Genomic DNA, 20,289 nt, shown 5'->3' on the forward strand with positions numbered 1-20,289 from the left:
GGTTTCCAGGGTATACTCTTAATTGAAAAAAGCAACATGCAAGAGACTAGTATGCTGCCGTCTTTGTGGAAGAAAGAAGGGGGAAGGAAATAAAATATATATGTATCTTACTCATTTTTGCAAAAAGAAACACAGGAAGGAGAAACCAGACTAAAGGGATTGGTTACCTGGTAGGGGGAAGGAGTGGAAAGGAGCAAAGGAATGAGAGGGGAGGGGGATATCTGACAGGCCTTTTATAAAGCTTTCTTTTAAGGGGCACCTGGGTGGGTCAGTCAGTTAAGTGTCTGCCTTCAGCTCGGGTCATGGTCCCGGGATCAGGCACCACATCGGGCTTCCTGCTCAGCGGGGAGTCTGCGTCTCCCTCTGCCTGCCGCGCCCTGTTCGTGCCCTCTCTCTCTCAAATAAAACCTTAGGCAAAAAATAACAATTAGCTTGTGTTTTTTAAAGGTATCCATGTCATGTACCCTTCCAAAATAAAAACGGCTAAATACACGTAGCAGCTGAATGGCAAAATCTGAATAAATTTTGTTGTAGATTCTATGATACCATGTTGGTGTTAATTTCTGGGGATAATTGAACTGTGGCCATGTGATGTCCTTGTTTGGGAGGAACAGACACAGGTATTTAGAGGCAAAGGGGCATCACCTCTGCAACTTACTGCCAAATGGCTCAGAAAAAGAAATGTGCATATGGGAAGAAAGAATATAGCAAATGGGGCAAATGTTAATATTTAGGGAGTCCAGGAGGTGAGTATATGGGAATGTTTTTGCAGTGTTTCTGTAAACCTAAATTTGTCAAAATATAAATGGTAAAAATACTATTGCATCACCTGAAAGAGAGGGAAAACATACTTCATCTTTCATCGACTATCCGAAGGGTAGCTTTACAGTTATTTGTAGCTGGAGGTGTGTGCTCACACATGCCGGCATCAGGCCCACAGACAGCCCTTCCACACCGTCCCTCCAGCTCTCCGGTTTCTTTAGGCATAGAGTTGCAGTCTATCAGCCTATCTGAATTGCAACTGGGTGTGGATGATGTATAAAGACACCTTCTAAAGCAGAAGATTGCATATGTCCTCTGGGTCATGGCCCCTTTGAGATCCTGGTCACAACTGCAGATCATATCTCTGAAAAGAATGTGCATATACAGAGGCTTGGATGTAATTTGGGAGGGGGGCAGTTATGGTTCTCCCAAAGCCCACGGGAATGGTCTGGAGTTGCAGTGAGGGCCCTTTTTGGGTCTAGCTTGTGAAAGAGGCTGCCAGGAGCCGGACATGTGACTTGCATGACCAGCCAGTTTCTCGATGACTGCGTTGGGTGAACGAGATAATCCTTCCACAGTGAGGACTCTAGAAGACACAGTTTCTATTTACTGAGCATTCTCTGCATGCCAGGCTCAGTGCTCAATGCTTCCTAGAACGTAAACACCCCACAAGGTATGTGTTTTCATCATTCACAGAAACTGAGCTGAGGGGAATCCACACACTTAGCCTTCTGTCTGACACCCATCAAGAACTCCTCCCCAGAACAGATCACATTGGACCCCACTAGATGGGGAAGACTGTGGGCTTTCCCTAAGCCTGCACTTGGTCTGCATGTCAAAAAACCCTGCCTTGTCCCCAATTCACCACACGCACCAGAGTCTAGAGAACACAGATTTAATGAGACAGCAGCTGCGGCATTATTACAGCTAGATATCCCTACTGCTCTTCTGTGAAGGGCTGGCCATGCAAACTGGTTCTTCGGTGGGTTCTTGTACCATACTGTGGACTCCCAAGACCCACACATGATTTTGTTTAAAGACTCTGCCATTCAGAAAGGGTAGGTGGAGATACTGGGGAGGAGGAAATGGAGGCAGTTAAAAAGAAAAGGGAGCCAACTCTTCGTCCAGCAGATGCCAGCATATTAACGCTTCCTATGGACACAGTGATTATAACTGGAATAATGTGATGTTCATTACACAGTATATTCAGGAATGGCCAATATCCTTATGACAGAAACGTAATGCAGTGGTGAGAAATGTGCAGATCTGGGGGTGCAGGAAAAGGGCGTTTGGCCCTTAAGTCCTTCTCCAGCCCTAGAGAGGAAGGGGAAGCAGGACGGGGACCTGCCGTTGACCCAACCTCACCAGTGTTTGCTTCGCACTGTTTCCCCGAGGCAGATCAGAACACACCGCAAGAGGACCGCCTAAAGCCACCATGTGAGGCTTTCCTGATGGTGCAGAGAAGCGAGGAGGAGGGGACACTGTCTTTATCCACCCCTCTTATCGGCCAGCAAGCTAGGCTGACCTTTCCGCTGCAGGTCGCAGCGGACGGATATCCAAGTGGCTCTGTTCCACCACCACCACCCACGCGTGTCAACTGTGCACATCAGCAGCCAAGCACAATCCGGGCAAGAGGGCACAAAAGACTGGAGAGCCACATCCAGAAACGTCCTGCTCCCACAGGCCACCCCCTCTATAGCAGGGTCTCTAAAGCACGAAGCATCCCTGCAAACACCGAGGCCGACGCTCCCCCGGTGAAGTGCTGTGGGTTCTTATGCTCTGTCCAGGGGTTCCATTTGTCAGCTGGTATACAGGACCTTCCACATCCCATGCCCCAGTCTTCCTGCACATGCTCTGGGATTCCTGCCCAAAGCTCCCTTGAGCAAATATTCCCAGTGCCTGGCCTCAGGCCCCCAGACAAAAGGCCACAGGCTGGTGGTGGTCTGTGAGCTGTCCGGAGCCCTCCACTGGCACATGGAGCTCCTCAGGCAAACAGGCCGATGGCAGCCAACCCTGCTGCCTAACCTAGAACCTCCCCCAGGGTCACAGTCCCTGCTCCAAACTGGGAAGCAGGACAGCCTCTTCCAACGGCACCCCCAACCACCCAGCCTAGAGCACCACCGTAAGCTGGGAGAGCAAAGGCCAGAGCAGGGGCTGGTCCACCGGGAAGAGCTTCACAGCCCCCTTCCCTCCATGTTGTACAGAAGTGGGAACCTCCAGGACTGGCCCTGTTGGAGGAGAACCCAGAGAGAACTTTGAGAGGCAGGAGCAGGGCCCTCAGGAGACAGTCGTGAACAACTACAAGTCCCCACACAAGGGGCCAAGGGGATGGGGTCCTCCAGGTAGATCCAAACCATCCATTGCAGAGAAAACTCAGGCCCAGCCTGGGTGTCTGCAGCCAGCATTCCCAAGGCTCGTCGGCCACTCCCCCAAAGCCCTCTGGGGGTTCTCAGGGTGGCCAAAGCCCAGCGGCCTTGGCCCCAAGTGCCTCCCCAAGGCTCTTTGCCACAGGGGGTGGGGAGAAGCCTTTCCCCACTTCCCTGCTTATGGAGCCCTGCAGCCTCCACAGCAACACACCCAGGAAAGAGCCAGGCGAGACTGCCCCAAGTCCCAGCAAGTGCCTGGGAGAGGGACGACGGTCCTCATGGTGCTGCTTACAACCCTCTGGCCCAGCACAGGTGAGAGGTCCAGGGACTGCACCCTAGGGGTCTCCAGAACACAAGAAACACCTTGACTTTGGCAATGACCAGCAGTTTGGATGCCAGAGAGGCCTGGGAGGGGTTCCTGTTGCTCTAGGCATCCACGTCTGGACCAGGCTCCTGGAAGAGTGACTGCTTCCGCAAGGTGAGCCGAGCACATTTGGGACACGTGGTGGAGTTGTCATAGTAGCAGTCCCTGGGGACAGGGAGGGTGGGGTCAGCCCCAGCAAGGGTCTGGGCTCTCTGCATGTGAAATTCTACCGCTGAGCCTTCCCAGACTTCCTAAGTCAGGCCCTTCTACCCCCTCTACGGATGGGGAAAGAGACGCAGTTTCTCCCAGAGGGCAGAAACCAGGTCTGCACCAGGTGCACCCAGGCCTGGGGTCCAGTGCTCAGTGCAGGCCCCTCCTACAGGGTCCACACCTGCTAGCTGGTTACCATCCGACTTCTGCTTGGAGCTCTCAGTGTCTCAGCTTCCATACCTGTTCTTACCAACACTGCACAGAGCCTCCACTGGGGCACTGGGGGTGCACAGGGTCCTGGGGACTGCTGGTCCACAGAATCCACGGCTGGAGCATCGCTTCCGCTACAGTCCTTTCTGTGACAGCCGTCCCAGGCTGCAGCGTCAGTGCTTGCTAGGACGGACAGCAAGTGCCCAACAAAAATCCACGTGGGCAGAAATGGGAGGTGCCCATCTGAATCCAGTGTGAGGCATCATGCAGGGCCCAGCAGGTGCACATCTACAATTAGTAACTGTACTATTTTTCCAAACATCCACTAGGTCTTTCTGTCATAAATGCTTACACTGTTTGAACCTAAGTACTTAATAAAAAATGTTAGGTATTTCTTTTGGCCTAGGGATATTTGAAAAAAATCACTGAGACACTGTGGGTGCCAGGAGCTAGAAAGCTGAGGGACCTCTGGCCTCCACTACACCTCAGGTCTGGTGGGGAAGGGGCGCCAGTCAGACACCATGTGCAACCTGGGGTCTGGGCCGCACCCCTCCCCAGCCCCACAGGGGCTTGTCCCCGGTGGAACCTCGACTTTAGTCACACAGATCAGGGTCTCACCCCGTATCTAGGATCAAGGCAAAGGGCTTTGAAAATCAGGCAGCAAAGACAGACGACCAAAAGCCTGTCTCCCCCTCCCTGCGCCTGGGGAGCCAGCACGCCTGGCTGAGGGTGGGTCCGGCCACACTGACCTGTGGAAGACAGCACAGCAGTCGGTGCACACGGACGTGTGGCTGTCGAAGGGGAAGAGTACGTCACCCTCTCTGCAGAGCTCACACACGAAGCCCTTGGCCTGACACCGCTGGGGGCGACAGGGCGGAGGGCGGGTCAGTGCCTGCTCCAAAGGGCACCTGAGCCAAGGACACACTGGGCCAAGCGGCCTGCCCGCCCGCCCTGCCCTGGGGACTGGGAGCAGAGAGAGAGACGCCCCCTGGTCTGCGGCAGGGAGCCCACCTCACAGTCCAGCTTGATGTGCTTGGCGAAGAGCGTGTGAGTCTCCGTGAGTGAGCAGCCGAGGCGGCCTGTGTGCGCGTCCAGCAGGTCCTGCACGGAGTACATCTCATCGTTCTCCACAAAATGCTGCCGGTCCTGGAGCTGTGGGTCCCAGCAACCATGACCCCAAACACCGGGTGAGGGCCCCTTCCGCTGCCCACCCACTGACACTCCCATCCTCCAGGCCCTTGGGGGCTCACAGAAGCAAGAGAAGGTGTCGGTCTCTGGGCCGAGCACCGCGCTCCCCCAGCCACACTGGCCACCTTCTTGCTCCAGGCACCCTCCCCCGACCCTCTGCCCAGCATGCCATACCTCCTCCCGGGCCTCACCCTGTTAACAACCTCCTTTCCCTGCTTTATCTTGTCCACAGACCTCACCTCCCCCTGACTGTTTGTTTTTCTCCCCACCTGAAGTGAGGACATGGATTCCTGCCGGTTTTGTTCCCTGTTCCCTACGCTCTAGAACAGTGAATACCCATGAATGTTTGTGGAACAAACAGGTGAGCCGTGAAGTGTGTTTGTGGGCACCCCTGCCTGCGCAGAACTGTGCCTGGTCCACTACATGGAGACCCAGGTGAGGGCTGCAGGGCGATAGCCGCTTCCCTTGGTGATGGAACCAGAGAACACTTTTGTGGATGGAATGCCTGTGTGCTCACTGAAGACCTAGTGCTCCTTGGAACACAGCAGGGGAGACCCTCTGCTAAAGTGCAGCACACGCAAGCTATGACGTCATCGGAAAAAGACTTGGGCACAGCGTGTCCTCGCTGCCCTGGCTCTCCGCTTCCCCTTTGCCCACCCCCCGGATTCCCAGGGGCCTGACCTGCAGGAGGAGACGAGCTTCCATGGCCTCCTTGCAAGTAATGAAGTACGGCTTCATGAGCAGGATGTCCTGGCGCAGCTTCTGTGGACAACAGGGGCAGGTCGGTATTCTCAGCCAGGGCAGGGCTGCGCCGTGGCACATCTGGGGGCCGAGGGGGCTGGCACTCCAGGTCAGGAGGGGACAGACGGTGCTTTCACGTCCCCCAGGATGGTCCCAGATCTGAGAGCTCCAGCCAAACTCAAGTTCGGCCCCCAGAGGAGCACTCATCCTCAAACACGTTGTACAAAAAAAGAGAAAGAATAATGTTGTATGTTGATTATCCTGAAATAATCTTTTGGATATACTGGGTCATATAAAATATACTATTGAAATGAACTTTACCTGCTTTTTACTCTTTTAATGTGGCTACTAGAAAATTTCAAATTGCCTCTGGGCCTAGTTATCATATTGTGACCAGACACTGCTCTAGGGTCTTTAACCCTAAGGACAGCTGAGGGGCCCCCTGAACCTTAGCAGGTGGCAGCTCTCCTCTGCTCCCAGGGCACACAGGGAGAGCAAGGTCCACCCTCACCCCTGCCCCCTCCAGCCTTACCCGGATCTCCACCAGCCCCTCCACATAGTTGAACAGCAGAGGGTTGATCTCCCGCAGCCTGAGAACCGGCCGAGACACCATCAGCGCCAGGTAACGCATGCTGCAGCGGGACACCTGGGGGGCATGGTGGAGGGGCACCTCCGGCATTACTCACGCCACCCCCAGAACCATGCTCCCCCCAACCTAAGCCAGGGCCGAGCACCGGCTCTCCCTCCTTGGGGCTCCATCTCCTCCCCTCCCAGCCCCTTCCCTGCCCCCCAGCCCCTATACCAGCCCTTGGGCCCTGCTCCCCTGCCCTTGCCTTGCGCGGCTCGAAGTCCCAGTTGTGCACGACTCGCGCGGGGATGACGGCCAGGTCATTCCAGTGGCAATGGCTGCAGTAATACTGGCCCGTGTAGTCACACTGCCGGGCCTCGCTGGGCACGCCCCCTGCAGGCGGGACGGGTCATTACAAGTCGGGGCTGCCTCCAGGGTCCCTGACAGCTTAGGAACCACAGAAAGCACGGAAAGCATATGGGGGAAAGAGGCAGCTGACCTGGGAGGTGCCACCCTGCAGACGGGACACAACCTCTTCTCAGCCACAGGACCTGAGGCAGATCAGGGCACCCTGCTACCCTCAGTTTGGTCATCAGTAAAATGACACCACGGGACTGCTGAGAGGACCCCATGAATTAACATTAGTAAATCTACGACACGAGGCACATGAATGGTATTGTGCGATTTTTCCCATGTGGGTGGGCTTTCTGTGTCAATGGGGCCACATGGGAGGCTGAGTGCAGGCCAGCCCTGTGGGAACCCCTAGGTGACCTGGGCTGGAACCTCAGTGTGCTCGAATGGCAAGTGAAAGGGTGCAGGTCGCAGCCCCTTGTCACGTCCCAAGGAAGGAGAGCAGGACACCACCCACAGGAGCCCAGCTGTCCCTAGCTGTCTGATGTATCCAACTTCCTTACACCTGCCCAAAGCAGCCTCCCTCGCCCTGCGCCCCGATCCTTCCTGGGGCACTCACGCAGAGAGATGGGCGCCCGGCACTCGGCGCAACGGTAATCTTGGCTGTCCAGCCCTGTCTCAGGGCAGATGTTCAGCTCATATTCGGCTTGGTGGCTGACTTTGGAGCGCACACAGGGCTTGGAGATGAGGTTCAAGCACTTGCTGTGACATCGGTAATAGCAGCCTGGGGTGAGGAGACCAACATTGTGCCTTTCAGAAGTGGGGGGCATGCTGCAGCCCAGACTGGCCTTCAGCTCTACCCCAATTCCCACATCAATCTGAGAGCTTCTCAAGGCCCCACTGTAGGTCCCAGAACTTCAAAGACCTTGTCAGTCCCCATCCCAAGCGTTGCCCTGGGGGTGCATGCAGACCTCCCTCCTCAACTCCAAAACCTGCCATTCCCACCTGGATGCCTCAAGGGCATCAAACTCATTCTGTCTAAATGAAATTCTCGCTCTTCCTTAACAAACCCACCTCCCACGCACAGTTTTCCCGCCTCAGATTTCAGTAACTCCATCTTCCCACCAGCTGAGGCTAAAATTTGTAACATCATCTCAACCCCTCTTTTATGCCTGTTTCCAGCCCTTCGGCTAGTGCCGCACCTGGACACTTCTCACCCAAAAGACTCCATCCTGATCAGAGGGCCATCATCCTCCCCCTCCCCCTCTGCACTCCTTCCTTCAGTCCATGCTCAGCTCAGCGGCCAGAGTGGTCCTTTTAAAACCTAGGCATGTCCAGCACCGACCCATGGCCCCCAGTGCACTTAAAGGAAAGCACATGGCCACCTCTGAGCCCACTCGACCAACCTCCTCTCGGGTACAATGCCCCAGCCAGACTTCTCTCTGCTCCACACTGAAGACACTGGACACACACTAGCCACAGGGCCTTTGCACAGAACTCCCTCACAGGAACATTCTTACCCACATATACTCCTGGCTTACTCCCTGACTTCCAAGTTTTGCTTGAATGTCACATGATGCCTTTTCATTCCACCCTAAAGTCACACCCATAACACTCCCTGACCCATGCTGTTCCCTTTCCTTATTTTTTTTGTCAATGCACTCTATTGTCTAACACACCATATGCTCATTCGGAACAGAACCATCCACAGGAATTCTCTGCAAAAATGGAAATGTCCCGGGCGCCTGGGTGGCTCAGTTGGTTAAGCAACTGCCTTTGGCTCAGGTCATGATCCTGGAGTCCTGGGATAGAGTCCCGCATCGGGCTCCCTGCTCGCTTCTCCCTCTGACCCTCCCCCCTCTCATGTACTCTCTCTCATTCTCGCTCTCTCAAATAAATAAATAAAATCTTTAAAAAAAAAAAAAAAAAGGAAATGCCCCATATGGTGCCCACCAGCCTCATATGGCTATCGGGATAGCACAGCTAAGGAATGAAGTAGTTATTTATTTTAACTAATTTAAATTTGAATAGCCACCTCTGGCATACTAGAAAGCCAAATGTGGATGTGAGCCTGGTAAAGGCAGGGGTTTGGGTCTTTTGTCCCTTGTTTCATCCCAGGTAGGCCACAAGGCTCAGTAAATACTGAGTACTGCGCAGAAGGCACCCAAACACAACCCAGAGCTGCCAGGTCTCTGCCCTGCCCGGGGACCAGGACTGCCCCCCGACAAAGCAGGTCTGGGTGTTGGCCTACCTGTGCACGTATACCAGGTCTGAATGAGCCCCCAGATAATGGTGTTACACTTGTCACAAGTTTGCTTGACACTCTTGCTCTTCTCCTTGTAGAAACGGTGCTCCAGGAGGACTCGGATGTTGGGCTCATCCTCACTGGGGTCCTGAAGAGAGGCCCGGGAGGCGTCACATGTGAGCCTGCTGCAACTGCTTTCCCTTCCCATGAACCCCTTTGCTTACTTCTTCCAGTACCATTCACAGCAGATATTGTGAGTTTCCCTCAATGTCACACCCCCTTTCCCTTTAGAAATAGAACTCCCGGGCGCCTGGGTGGCTCAGTTGGTTAAGCGACTGCCTTCGGCTCAGGTCATGATCCTGGAGTCCTGGGATCGAGTCTCGCATCGGGCTCCCTGCTTCTCCCTCTGATCCTCCCCCCTCTCATGCTCTCTCTCTCTTAAATAAATAAAATCATGGGGCACCTGGGTGGCTCAGTTGGTTAAGCGACTGCCTTTGGCTCAGGTCATGATCCTGGAGTCCCTGGATCAAGTCCCGCATCGGGCTCCCTGCTCGGCGAGGAGCCTGCTTCTCTCTCTAACCCTCCCCCCTCTCATGTGCTTGCTCTCTCTCATTCTCTCTCTCTCAAATAAATTTAAAAAAAAAATCTTTAAAAAAAAAGAAATAGAACTCCCCAGTAATCAGTCAGGCCTGGACCGCCCAGACAATAGACTGACTTTCCCTGCACCCAGGTGCTGTTCTGGGACGATGTTAGGGTCAAGGGTGTGTGAGCAGGAGTTATAAGGCTTTCTCTCCCCTCCCACCATTTTTTCCTGCTGAGTACAGACCCAGAGGGGACATGTGGCCATACTGGATTCTCCACACGGACTGACAAAGCAACAAAAACAAAGGGCCTGGGACCTCCAACACCATTAGCTGCCATATGGGCCTAGATCACCTACAGGATCTCCACATGAGTGAAATTTCACATGTCATTCCTTTAAGCCACTGTATTTTGGGGTGTCTTTGTTACCACAGCCTTACTTACACCCTAATGAATACTCTGCTTTCTAAATTCCCAGGGACGCATGAGCCGTGCAGGGACACGGTGGCAGCAAGTTAAAGGGCACACACAGCCAATGTGCACCTGTAGGTTTTGGCCTCTAGGATCCATTACCCTTACTGCTGTCCCCTTCGTGAAACACTCAGGAGGCCACCATCGCCCCCCACCCACTCTAGGTCATAAGGTTCAAGGAGGGACTGACCTCACTTACTTGAGCCAGTGGGTGGGCGTGTGCCCAAGACTGACCAATCCAGATTAGACTAATAGAGAAATAGTCTGCACATGGGGTGAAGGCCCACCTCTGTCCCCACCTTTCTGGGTGGCTTTCTATCTCAGTCCCTCAGCTCCCCAGCCTCTAGAACTTCATTCTCACATTGCTCCAGTAGCCTCCATGGTGGGGTACGTCAGCACCCACCTTCAGCTCCTGGAGCTTCAGCCGGAGGTGGATGAGCCTCACAACGGCGTCCTTCTGCTTCTCCGACTGCTCGGGAAGCTCCAGAATCACCTGCTTGCACTCCTCAATAGCCTGCCGCAGCTGCTGAATGTCAGAAGCCAGGAACAGACCCTGCCCAGGTTGGGGGGAGCGGTACGGCAGGTGACAGCATCAGATGCCTACCCTGCATGCTCTCCACGTGGAGGTCAAGCCCAGAGCAGACCTCCCTGCTCCTCGCTTGCCTCAGTGAAGAAACTGAAGCCCAGAGGGAGGGGCCGAGGATTTGCTCAAGGCCCAGGAAAGTTACCAGCACAGGTAGGAACCACCCCATGCCCCCTGCCTGCCAGCTGGACCTGTCCACTCACAGGCCTCTGAAAACCTAATTCAGGATGTTTTTCAAAACACAACTTCCTTCTTGTAGAAACCTAATCACTTTTCTGGCTATGCTATTTTGCTTACTTGTACAGAGCTTCCTCTTGGATGAAAGCTGGGGAAATGACAATTTGCCTGTCATGAAGGACAGGAAGTGGCCTCCAGCTTAATCACCAAGCCCAGAGATTCCCCGGACACCCACGCACCCCTAGCACCAGCACCGCACAAGGACTCAGAGCCAGGGCCCAACAAAGGCCCTGGGCTTGGGACCCTGCTGTCAATAGGGAAGGAAGCCAGGCTCAAGTCTGAGCAGGGGAGCTGAGGCTGATCTCGCCCCAGGCAAAGGGTAGAACTGCCCTCAGGAGCCACCCTCCACCTCCAGGAGACCAGGCAAAGAGGAGGTGACAACCCTACTCTGGAAGCTCAGTGTGTGGCCCCTAGGAGGGGCTCAAACATTTCTTTAATGAAGACACAAAATACAAATACAAAATGACAAGTAAATGAGAACTGGGGGCTTCTGGGTGAATCTTTTTTGATTTCAGTTACATTAGAATATTTCTATGTTTCTCTCAAATAAAAGTTGAAGATACTTTGCATAAAACTGAAAGATGTTCAAACTTTTTAAAATAGATTATTAGAGCCCTTTAGTTAAAAAAAGAAAAAGCTTCCACAGAACAAAAAAGTTGAACAGAGGAGAGTGGCCCTGTGGTCCTTCCCTCATCCTGCTGCACAGCCACAGGATCCCCCAGGACCCAGATGGAGCCAACCCTCATGTCTGCCTCCCAGGAACCGGGAACATGGGGAGACGGATGGCCCCACACAAGAAGAGCAGCTTCAGGTCCCAAACCCCAGTTCGGCTGATCTTCCCTGGCTCCCAAACAGGTTTTGGAGATGAGAGTCAGCTGTCATGTGGGTCTCAGATTCAAGGCCCAGGAGCCCCAGCCAAGGTGGGCTGGCCCTGCTGCCTGAGGACGTGGTGACAGGAAATGGCTGGTTCCTCCTCCTTGGGGGCTCACCCAGTCCCCCTCCCCACTCCAGGCCCAAACCTTACCACAGGGCGGGAAAAGTGGTCCTCAGATAAGCCGAGATCCATCACTCGCTCAGTGCAGCAGAACTCTGGCTCTCCAGGGGGCAGCTCAGGCAGGGCCTCTGCAGTGGGTACAGGTGTGAAGGGCAGCAGAGAGAGAAAGAAAAATCAACCTGCCGGGCGCCTGGGTGGCTCAGATGGTTGAGCATCTGCCTTCAGCTAAGGTCATGATCCCGGGGTCCTGGGATCGAGCCCCGCATCGGGCTCCCTGCTTGGCGAGGAGCCTGCTTCTCCCTCTCCCTCTACTGTTCCCCCTACTTGTGCTCTCTCGCTCTCTCTGTAAAGTAAAGAAATAAAATCTTTAAAAAAAAAAAAAAAGAAAAGAAAAATCAACCTGCCTTTCCCCCAGAAGTAGGTTGGGGACGGGAGAAGCCCACAGGAGGTGCTGAGGGGAGCCAGGCCCCGCCCTGGTATCTGCCCTGTTTGCACGTGCAAAGGAACCCATATCCTAAATAAATAAGAGAGAGCCATCCAAAAAGATGAGGTGGGGGGGGGAAAATCTAAAAATAAAATTAAAAAAAAAAAAGAAAGAAACCAAGATGAGGTGGATACCCATGGTGCTAAGAGAGGTCCACAAAACAGTATTAGAGAAACATCCTAATTTCTCTCTCTCTCTTTTTTAATATTTTATTTATTTGAGACAGAGCACGAGCAGGGGAAGGGGCAGAGGGAGAGGAAGAGGCATAAGCAGACTCCCCACACGGGGCTCGATCCTAGGACTCTGGGATCACGACCTGAGCCCAAGTCAGACACCCAATGGACTGAGCCACCCAACGCCCCAGAAACATCCCAATTTCTAAGGCATACCTTACATATGCGTATATGGATTCAAGGCTGCTGGACGGTTGCACAACAGAATTTCCGGACCCCTGTGTGGACTCTAGGAGGTTTCTGCATGCGCACACACACCCTGAATACCCTTATTGACTGCATCTGCAGCTCTTAGAGCCCCACTCTCCTGACCCCCAGAAGAGCTGGGCCTCTGTCCAGGCCATTCCATCCTCTCCCTGACCAGATCTCAGCTCTGAGTTCCCTCCCTAAGTATTCCCTGAGTATCTGCCCAGCGACGCAGCAGTGACAAGACAGTCACAAATCCCTGCCCTCAGGAGTGTGTGTCCTAGTGGGGCCACAGAACAGGCAGAACGTGGTTTGTGCTGAGGAGAAAGGGGAAGTAGCCAGCAAGGGACCCAGCTACATGGGAAAGCCAGCATGCTCCATGGGCGGAACTAGGAGGAGAGGATGGAGGTCCCAAGTGAGGGGTCGGATTGCCCACTCAGGCCTCCCCCAAGCACCTACCTTCAGAAGCGACTTCTGGGGCCTCCTCCCTGGCCCTCTGCTCATGCTGCCTTGGCCCAGGCTCCTTGTTGAAGGGGTTGAGGTGGGCCTGCCGGAACCGGGCCAGCTTCTCATCATATTCCATAGCATCCCACCTGCAGGGCAGGGTAGGGCAGAGAAGAGCATCCAGCTCCTCGACTCACTGCATTCCCATCCCCTTCCTGAGTTCCTGGGGTTCCAGAGGGGATGTCTGGCCTCCTTCAGTCTGCCAGGAGGGTCCAGGTGGAACATCCCCACACCACGGCCGCCCATCCTCTGTCCCTCCTCAAACCAGCTCAGCCCCCTCACCTAGGTCCCCCCTGGTAGCATCCCCTCGGTAACAGCAACCCACCCGGGGCACGCAGATGGAACAGAGGTAGGAGACGGACACGACCTACCCAAGAGTACCCAGCCAGGCGGGAACCTAGGCCCCCTACCTCCCAGCACAGGGTCCTCATTCAGCCCCAGTCCAGCTGTGCCCTCACTGCTCCGAAGGAAAGGGTTAGCGGCTCCCATGAGCCAACACCTCCCAGGACTCAGTTTTCTACTTCTGGCCCCGAGCAGGGGTACTCCTTTTCTGTCAGAGCACCCCAAAGCCATAGCCCCTGAGCAGAACCATCAGTGGTGACTGTCAGAGGTCACAGTGCTGGACACTCTGGAGCCAATGCCAGGGTCCAGGCCTCCTCTGCCACCTGCAGCGTGGCCTTGGGCAGGGCCCATCTTCCTGGTGCCCCAAGGAGCTCTCCATCTCTGCCGGCTCGTTAGTCATCATGGAGGCCAGCGTGGCACCTCGCTGGTCTGGATTCCCACTCATGCTCTATGTGGCCTGAGTCAGTGGCCCCACACCTCGGGATCCCAGGAACTAGGAAATGCCTAGTTCACCACCTGGCACTGCTCTCCCCTCCCAAGAGCTCAGCGAGCGGCAGAACACACAGGGCTGATGGCTCCTGAGAGGGAGATAGGGGCTTCGATTGGGGGCAGTGGTTTGCATCCCAGGTCATCCCACTTCCTTAGCCTCTCTGCTTCCAGGGTGACACGAGTTCATAGGAAATCAGATTTTTTTTAAAACACTTTGCAGCACTTTAAGTGCCAGGTATTAGTTATGCTTTCTCTGTACCTGTTTAGTCTAACATAATTTGTGATTATCAAACATAAGCCTATGACTCCTATCTGCACCCCCTCCAAAAGAAAGAGAACTGATCCCAGACAGGACAGCCATGACAAGGGTCACCCCCAGCCCTGCCCAGTGCTGGCTGCCCTGCATCTGGGTCAGAAACACCCACACTAACTGTGGGACCTGTCCTACCTGTTTGGCCTCTGTGGTGGGGATGTGGGTTAGAGGAGTTCCAGTCTGGCAGAACCCAGCACCTGGGTCAACACAGGAGAGGACACAGATGCCATGGGCTATGGGCCTAAGCCTCCTCTCTCTCATTACCTGACAGCTTTGGGCAGCTCACTCAGGGTGGTTGGGCCCTGATGACCAGTGCCTCTCCAAATGATGGGTGTCGCAGTGTCCCGGGAAGCACCCAGAGTGCAGGGCAAACCCAGCTGTGCCAGGACTCACTCACCCCATCTTTCCTAGTGGTGACAAAGATTCTTTGCCTGACTAGCCTGTAGTCAGGCTCCCGAACCTTCTCCTAGGCCATCTGGGCTCCTCCTGTAAAATCCAGTTCTAGCAAGAACCTTGCTACATCAGTTTAGCAAGAGTCCCCCACCCTGATACCCGGTCACCCTCAAATCTGCTATCACCCCCAGGTGACATGTGATCACCCCAGCCTGCCCTCAGCAGAGATCTTGTCAGATCAGTTTAGCCAGACTCCCCACTCAGCCCTGATGTCTCCCCTCAGCAAGTGTCCACCCACTGATTTTACCCTGCTCCTTGGCTGTAAACTCTCACTTGCCTGTGCTATATTCTGAGTTGAACTCAGTTCCATACCGAGGTCTCTTTTCCCCTACTGCAAGAGTCTTCAATAAAGTCTGCACTTACTATTTTAACAACAGTCCAGGTCTGTTTTTTCTTCTTTGACTGGGCGAGGGGAGCTGGAGTTTTGGCTTGTCGCAATTTCCCAACCTCCCTATAGTTAGATGTGGTCATGCAACTATGTTATGACCAATGGATTTTAAACAGAAAGATCTCTTGGGAATTTTTCTTAAAAGGAGGCACTGCCCCTCTTCAGCCCTTCCTACCTCTTGCCGCCTGGGACGCAGATGTAATGCGTGGGGCTGGAGCAGTCACCTTGGGTTTGACCCACAAGTCCTGAGCTCCTTCACCCCAGGCTTCATTCAAGTGAGACAGAAATAAACTTCTGTTTAAACCACTGTTACTGGGAGAAGGATTTCTATCTCCTACATCTGAAACAGATCCTGACTGATCACCCCAAGAGCCTTGTGGTGATAAAATGAATTGGTGCTATTCAAATCCCAGATCTGTCAGCTCCTAGCTGACATGTATGGTCTTGGGCAAATGCCTAGACCTTTCTTTGCTTTTGATTTCTCATGTTTCAAATGGGGGAAATAATAGTACCCACTATGCAGGGTTATGATGAAGATTAAATTAGTTAATGCAAAGTTCCGAGTATCCTGGCCAGCACACAGTATGCACCTGATAAATACCAGCTACAGCTTACTATTATCATTGTTACGAATGTGATCAGATAGCCCTGGGGAGCCTGGGTGGCTCAGTCGGTTAAGCGTCTGCCTTCGGCTCAGGTCATGATCCCAGAGCAGGGAGTCCGCTTCTCCCTCTCCCTCCGCCTGCCACTCCCGCTGCTTGTGCTCTCACTCTGTCAGATAAATAAATAAAATCTTAAAAAAAAAAAAAAAATCAGAGAGCCCTGATTTAAATTCTGGGTCTCCCAGTGATGAGCTATGTGATCCTATTTTCTTGCCCACAAATAAGGAAGAATACCTACCTCCTGGGGTGGGTAGAAGGACTAAGTATATACTTATATATGTCAGGAGAGCCCATAGCCCAGAGCTGTTGCTAAGCAAGCCGTATCTGTCATCACATGATGACCAGCCCAACTCTAAGGAAACCTCCCCGCATTTTAAACTATGGCCAGGGGTGCTTAAAGGCAGGGACACCTCTGCTCCTCCCAACAGCTCTCCTCTGGGCTGGAAGCTCCCCTGGAAAAAGCATCTTTCAATTGCCTCCTTATGGGCAGTGCCAGCTCCAGGCCTGGCGTAGAGGCCATGGATGAATGAATAAATGGTCATCTGACCTCTCTCAGCCTCAGTCTCTCTCCTGCCAAGTTGGAGAATCATACTTCCCTCTGGGCTTCTGAGGGCAGACAAGTGAGGTCCCAACACTTAAGCCCAGGGGCTGCAGTGCAGGGCAGCTAACTTGGCCCCGCCCCCCACTGCCCCACCAGGTTCACCCCTCAGAGAGCCCCGCACTCAGAATCAGGCTGGGTGTCCCGGAGAACAGGCAGGAAGGTGAAGACTCAGAGGAATGAAGGAAACCCACGGTCCCACCTCTGCCCTCCTCTAGAGACTTCCCTTCTCTGGCGGGGGAAGAGAGGGGAGGATGAGACAACTTAGCAATTCAAGGGAACTTCAGAATAAAGCCAGGGGCTCATGAGGCACTGAAAGGTCCTGGGCTGAAGCTCAGGTGCACTCCTGATGGGTCACAGCCACCAAAAAGGTTCTGTTCTCACCCAGCCACAACTGGAGGTCCCTAGAATTCTCCCTGGAGGGGACAGGGGAGAAGGTACATCCTATTTTCTCCTACCTGGAAGGAGGCCTGGCAGGACCCTGCGGGGAGCAGGGGCAGAGTTACTGCCCCTTTGAGGGTTATTTGCCACTGACTGAAGCCTGGCACAGTGGCCACAGCCGGCCTCAGGAGTGAGCCACCCCTAACAGATACCTCCAGCAGCTTCCCTCACAACAACAACAAGCATACCCTCTGGGGACCCTCACCAACCCGCTCTGCGTAGGTGCGGGCCTCTTCCACCACGCCCATCCATGCCCTAGGGGAGGAAACTGAGGCCCCGCATTCCCGGAGGGTGGCCCAGCCCTGGGGGCTGCCGCGGGCCTCACGGATCCTTCAGACAGCGCGTGTGGACGGCCGGAAGCGGTGACAGTGTCACCCGGGGAGCGGGGAGGGAGGAGCTCCCCTCTGGGCTGATAAACCTGCCCGAGCGGGGTGGGAGGCAGCGCAGGTCCCCTGTGCCCCCAGCGCCCCAGGGAGGACGGGCAGGTCGGAACCCTGGGCGGGTTCCTCAGCCCCCGCGCCCTCGGGAGAGGGGACTCCCCGCGCCCCGGGACGCGGCGGCCCAGACGGCCCCCGAGGGTCGAGCGTCCGGGTTCTCTGCACCGCCAGCACCCCCGCCCCTCACCTGGCCCGCCCAGACTCCCCCCTCCGCCGCTCACCTGACCGCCGCCGTCCTCGCTACATTGTAACCCGCCCCGCTGCCCTCGCTACATTGTATCGAGCCCCGCCGCCCGCTGCTGCCACCTGCGGCCCGGAGGCTCATGGCAAGCCGGGGCCCCAGCGTCTGCGCGCCCCGGCCCTCGCGCCCTGGAGGCCTCCGCGTCCCCCTCCGGGAAATGGGTGACGCTTCATCCCAGCTGTTCAGGACGGCCTGGCGGACTACTGCATTTTCTACATTTTCTGTAAGCATAGAAGCCATGGTTTAAATAAAAACCACAACACTTAAGAGGAAAAATGGCTGGGACGCCTGGGCGGCTCAGTCGGTTGAGTGTCTGCCTTCAGCTTCAGTCGTGATCCTGGGATCCTGGGATCGAGGCCCGCGTCAGCTCCCCGCTTAGTGGGGAGCCTGCTTCTCCCTCTGCTTGTGCTCTCTCCGCCTCTCTCTCTCTCTCTCGTAAAATAAATAAAATCTTTAAAGAAAAGAAAAAATTGTGGTATTTAATTTCTTTTTTATTGTGGGTGCCTGGGTGGCTCAGTCGTTAAGCGTCTGCCTTCGGCTCAGGTCATGATCCCAGGGTCGTGGGATCGAGTCCCACGTGGGGCTCCCTGCTCAGCAGGAGACCTGCTTCTCCCTCTCCCACTGCCCCTGCTTGTGTTCCCTCTCTCTGTGTGTCTCTCTCTGTCAAATAAATAAATAAATAAAATCTTTAAAAAAATTTGAAAAGATAAAAAGCCCAGTGGTTGAGGGGAAAAAAGGGGAAGAGGGAATCGCTGTGCAGACAGCAGCTGCTGGTGCTCATCCGCCCGTGGTCTTCACCGCCAGTGAGCAAGGGACGTGCTGTCATTCTATCCCATTTTACAGAGGAGAAAACAGGCACAGTCCGCTTAGGGGGAGGATCAGGAGAGGATGGGTTAGGGGGACGTTGGAGAAGCCTGTGTCTGAAGCAGCTGCTTTTATTACTGCTTTATAGGTGTGCTCTGCCCCTGCTTTGTTTCTCTCCATATTCCTCACCACCGCCTGATGTCCTCTGCCTCATACAATTTTACTTGTTGTCTGTCTCCATCATCACCCCTCCCCCCACCAGAAACCAAGGGCTATAGGTAGGAGTTTTGTTTCCTTTCTTCACCGCTTCTTGCCTAGACCAGTGCCTGCATAAAGTAGGTGCTTAGTTAGAAGGACTGAGGAAGGAGAAGAGGCTCCAGCCTTGAGAGGGAGAAGGGCTCAGCGGGCGGGTGTGTAAGCACCAACTGCTGAACGGAGTCCGCGTCTGCTGCACTTGGGTACTGTGACGGTGGTGAGAAGCCAGACAGCACTTGAGGAGCCGTCCAGATGGACAGTATGCAAAGGTGCAATTTAATGAGAGATATGGTGAGCACTGAGGAAGAAATAAACAGGGTGACAAAGTAATGGACAAGGTCAGGGGAGGAGAACACCATGCTCAGGCTAAGACCCAGAGGGTAAGAAGGTGAGAAGCACAGAGGAGCTGTGGAAAAGCATCCAGAGGGAAACCACAAGTGCAAAGCCCTTGAGGAACTGAAAGAGCCCAGTGTGCCCGCGGAACCGAAAGCAGGCTGGTGCGGCCAGAGTTTGGTAAAAGTGGAAGACCTGTAAAAGGTGAAGTGAGGGGCAAAGCTGTAGTATTTGTAAACACATTGGCTTTGATTTGTGCCAAGACAGGAGCCATTTGGAAGCTTTATTGAAGCCTAACAGACGTACAAAAAACCACACATGTATAAGTGTACAATCTGATAAGTTTTGACATATGCATACACCTGAGAAACTGACTAAGATTGTCAGCCTATCCATCATCCTCAAATGTTGCCCTGTGCCCTTTTGCAATCCGCCCTCCCTGTCCCCATCTCTATCCCCAGGCAACCACAGATCTGTTTTTGGTCACTGTGTTGCACTGCATTCCAGAGTTTTATAGAGATGGGATCTTATTGTACATACTCTTCTTTTGTTTGGCTTCTTTTACTCAGAATAATATTTTGAGACTCTATCTGTGGCAGGTGTCAGGTGGCAGCTTATTCTCATTGCTGAGTAGGATCCCACGGAGCGGATGGACCACAGTTGGTTTATCACCTGTTGATGGACATCTGTGCTGCTGTCCGTGTTTGCTGTACAAAGAAAGCCGCTATAAACGTTTGCGTATAATTCTGTGTGGAAATACACTTTAATTTCTCCTTGGTAAATACTCAGGACTGGAATGGCTGGATTATATGGTAAGTGTGTGTTTAACTTTCTAGGAATCTGTAAAACTTTTTCCCATCGTGGTTGCGCTGTTTAACATTCCCATTAGTGTCACCATTCCGGCCCCTCCATGTCCTCACAAACATTCGATGTCATCGTCAGTCTCTCCACTGGAGGATTTTGAGCAGAGTAGTGGCATTATTTTTTTTAATTTTAAATTTTTTTTTATTGTGGTAAGTACACTTAACATGAGATCTACCCTCTTAACAGATTTTTTTTTTTTTTTGACAGAGACAGAGATAGCGAGAGCAGGAACACAAGCAGGGGGAGTGGGAGAGGGAGAAGCAGGCCTCCCGCCAAGCAGGGAGCCCGATGCGGGGCTCGATCCCAGGACGCTGGGGTCACGACCTGAGCGGAAGGCAGACGCTCAACGACTGAGCCACCCAGGCGCCCCGATTTTATCTTTTTTTTAAT

At 53.9% G+C, this 20,289-nt stretch overlaps 2 protein-coding genes across 12 annotated transcripts in view; both read right to left on the reverse strand.

Annotated features, from left to right (window-relative positions):
- Positions 1-1,641: 1,641 nt before the first annotated feature.
- Positions 1,642-17,754, reverse strand: DEF8 (differentially expressed in FDCP 8 homolog). 11 transcript variants are annotated; one of them, XM_081806165.1, is made up of 12 exons: positions 17,624-17,754; positions 13,235-13,368; positions 11,903-12,000; positions 10,462-10,581; positions 9,012-9,153; positions 7,380-7,544; positions 6,675-6,802; positions 6,374-6,487; positions 5,782-5,862; positions 4,924-5,064; positions 4,662-4,771; positions 1,642-3,657 (listed from the first exon to the last, which is right to left on the reverse strand). In XM_081806165.1, exons 1-12 carry the CDS (start codon positions 17,725-17,727, stop codon positions 3,555-3,557), a joined length of 1,440 nt encoding a protein of 479 aa, XP_081662291.1. In that variant the 5' UTR covers positions 17,728-17,754; the 3' UTR covers positions 1,642-3,554. The 11 variants fall into 11 exon arrangements, with proteins under 11 accessions (XP_081662291.1, XP_081662293.1, XP_081662290.1 ...); XM_081806167.1 differs by having other exon boundaries at positions 4,924-5,013; positions 5,782-5,859; positions 10,462-10,611; XM_081806164.1 differs by having other exon boundaries at positions 5,782-5,859; positions 10,462-10,611.
- A 1,314-nt stretch (positions 17,755-19,068) lies between these two features.
- Positions 19,069-20,289, reverse strand: part of TUBB3 (tubulin beta 3 class III) — a 10,187-nt gene continuing 8,966 nt past the window's right edge. The window contains exon 5 of the mRNA XM_081807595.1: positions 19,069-19,230. Within this exon, the coding sequence (XP_081663721.1) occupies positions 19,069-19,230 (162 nt within the window). The remainder of the gene's footprint in view (positions 19,231-20,289) is intronic.

This window comes from Leptonychotes weddellii, chromosome 16 (assembly GCF_054177405.1).
Source record: "Leptonychotes weddellii isolate Sample4059 chromosome 16, ASM5417740v2, whole genome shotgun sequence".
NCBI classification, from domain to species: Eukaryota; Metazoa; Chordata; class Mammalia; order Carnivora; family Phocidae; genus Leptonychotes; species Leptonychotes weddellii.